The 2,720-nt window shown below is 67.1% G+C and overlaps 1 protein-coding gene across 1 annotated transcript in view; it reads left to right on the forward strand.

Annotated features, from left to right (window-relative positions):
* SDK2 (sidekick cell adhesion molecule 2) overlaps positions 1 to 2,720 on the forward strand; it is a 54,858-nt gene that overhangs the window by 43,452 nt on the left and 8,686 nt on the right. The window contains exons 21-29 of the mRNA XM_017730777.1: positions 116 to 215; positions 499 to 690; positions 780 to 901; positions 972 to 1,081; positions 1,205 to 1,355; positions 1,453 to 1,690; positions 1,768 to 1,883; positions 2,026 to 2,215; positions 2,391 to 2,662. Coding sequence (XP_017586266.1) covers positions 116 to 215; positions 499 to 690; positions 780 to 901; positions 972 to 1,081; positions 1,205 to 1,355; positions 1,453 to 1,690; positions 1,768 to 1,883; positions 2,026 to 2,215; positions 2,391 to 2,662 — 1,491 coding nt within the window. The remainder of the gene's footprint in view (positions 1 to 115; positions 216 to 498; positions 691 to 779; positions 902 to 971; positions 1,082 to 1,204; positions 1,356 to 1,452; positions 1,691 to 1,767; positions 1,884 to 2,025; positions 2,216 to 2,390; positions 2,663 to 2,720) is intronic.

Raw genomic sequence — 2,720 nt, forward strand, 5'->3', positions numbered from 1 at the left:
CGAGCCCCGGGGAGCCCCGTCCAAGGGGAGCCCCCTCCCTGCTCGCTCCTCGCGGGGGTTCCGTGGGTGCCGAGGGCTCCTGCACTTGGGTGCTGAGTCTGGGTGTCTTTGGGCAGTGCCTGGCCCCGTGGGACACCTCAGCTTCAGTGATATCCTGGATACGTCCCTGAAGGTCAGCTGGCAGGAGCCGCTGGAGAAGAATGGGATCCTGACAGGTAAGGGACCACCAGCAGGTATCGGCTCCATCATTGCTCCCTTGCCCACACCACAGCATCTCCCCCGTTCCGTGTCCCATTCCCACCCTGCACCATCCCCCCTTTGTCACATTCCCACGCCACAGCATCACTCACGTGTCCTTTTCCTCCCCCACAGCAACCCCCCCCTTCTCCTGTCCTCTTCCCACCCCGCAGCATCTCCCACCTGTCCTGTCCCACCCCTGTCCCCTCTCAGCCCCCGGGGGTGGGTGACTGGGGGAGGTGACACAGGGGTGCATTCCAGGGTACCGGATCTCGTGGGAGGAGTACAACCGCACCAACACGCGGGTGACCCATTACCTGCCCAACGTCACCCTGGAGTACCGCGTCACCGGCCTCACCGCCCTCACCACCTACACCATCGAGGTGGCCGCCATGACCTCCAAGGGACAGGGACAGGTCTCGTCCTCCACCATCTCCTCAGGGGTCCCCCCAGGTGAGCAGGGTGGTGTTGGGGTGCTGGGGGGCTGTGGGCGGTGCTGGGGACAAGTGGCCGGTGCCACCCGCCCTGCCCTGTCCCCACAGAGCTGCCTGGTGCCCCCACCAACCTGGGCATCTCCAACATCGGCCCCCGCTCCGTCACCATCCAGTTTCGCCCGGGTTACGATGGCAAAACCTCCATCTCCCGCTGGCAGGTGGAGGCACAGGTACGGGGTGGCTCAGGACAGGGGGTCAGGGGGTGCTGGGGGTGCAGCTCACCCCACTGCCATCCCACAGATGGGCCAGAATGGCGAGGCCGAGGAGTGGGGGCTCGTGCATCAGCTGACCAACGAGCCCGACACCCGCTCCATGGAGGTGCCCAACCTGAAGCCCTACACCTTCTACAGGCGAGTGCCAGGACGGTGCCTCGGTGTCATCCCCATCCTGTCCTCACCGTGACCCCCCTCATTGTCCTCCCCAGGGGACTCGAGCCCTCTCGCCCCACACCGTGACCCCCTCTCCTCTCTCAGCTTCCGCATGCGGCAGGTGACCATCGTGGGCACCAGCCCCCCCAGCCTGCCCTCCCGGAGGATCCAGACCCTCCAAGCACCCCCGGACATGGCTCCTGCAAATGTCACCCTGAGGACGGCCAGCGAGACCAGCCTGTGGCTGCGCTGGATGGTGAGGGGGGACAGGGGGGCTGTGCCTGCATGGGCTGAAGAGGGATGGAGCTGGGGGGCTGTGGGACACCCCGAGTGACAGCGCCTGTCCCTGCCAGCCCCTCCTGGAGCAGGAGTACAACGGGAACCCCGACTCGGTGGGGTACAGGATCCGGTATGCGCGGGCGGACGGGCAGGGGCAGCCGGTGCTCCACGTGATCCGTGACCGCGTGGAGCGGGAATTCACCATCGAGGACCTGGAGGAGTGGACGGAGTACCGGGTGCAGGTCCAGGCCTTCAACGCCATCGGCTCAGGGCCCTGGAGCCCCTCAGTGCTGGGACGCACCCGGGAGTCAGGTATTGCTGCCCATCTGGGCGCGGGGCCCCCCCCTCGGCCAGTCTGGCCACTGACCCTCTCTGTCACCCCTCTCCAGCCCCCTCCCCCGGCCCCAGCAATATTTCGGCAGTGGCCACCTCCTCCAGCAGCCTGACGGGCCGATGGAGTGACATTCCTGAGGCCGACTGCAACGGGCTCGTCCTGGGCTACAAGGTGAGCCCCTGCCCGTGGGAAGCAGAACTTTCCCTGGGGGAGCCACCCCGCAGGCTGCAGGGTCCCCAGCTGCGCCGCCCCCAGGAGCTGGTGCCCGTCAGTGCCAGCCTGGCCCGGCCGTGTCACACGGGCTGTGTTGCAGGTGCTGTACAAGGAGAAGGGCTCGGAGGCGCGTGCCCAGTTCTGGCTGGCGGAGGGCAATGCCTCCCGCAGTGCCCAGCTCACCGGGCTGGCCAAGTACACCCTGTACGAGATCCGGGTGCTGGCCTTCACCAGGATCGGTGATGGTGTCCCCAGCCGGCCTCCTGTCCTCGAGAGGACGCTGGATGATGGTGGGTGACAGCACCTGGGTGGGCTGGGGGTCCCCTGGGTGCCTATTCCCATCGTATCCCTGTTCTCTGGGGCGATCCCTCTCCCCCTGCCAAGGACACGCAGGGCTCCCATTCCCAGGGGATGGGATCTGGCACTTTTCCCCACTCCCCCTGACCCCAATCTCTCCCCCTGCAGTGCCCGGGCCCCCCGTGGGGCTCCTCTTTCCTGAAGTGAGGACCACCTTGGTGCGGCTCATCTGGCAGCCGCCGGCAGCACCCAACGGCGTCATCCTGGGTAGGTGGGGGATATCCCGGGCGTGCCGCACTGGGATGCTCTGCAGAGGGATGCAGAGGTCCTGTGGGAGCAGGGATTGGCGTGGGGAGGCAGAGACCAGCTCCCTGGGATCCCCTGAGCATCTCGGAGCCCTCAGGGTTGAAGTTCGCTGCTCGATGCCGATCCCGGGCTGGGTGTGAGGTCCCCGGTGCGCAGGCTGGGATGGAGGGGGTGACACGGGGACTGGTGTCC

This window comes from Corvus brachyrhynchos, unplaced genomic scaffold (genome assembly GCF_000691975.1).
Source record: "Corvus brachyrhynchos isolate BGI_N302 unplaced genomic scaffold, ASM69197v1 scaffold340, whole genome shotgun sequence".
In the NCBI taxonomy this organism is placed as follows: Eukaryota; Metazoa; Chordata; class Aves; order Passeriformes; family Corvidae; genus Corvus; species Corvus brachyrhynchos.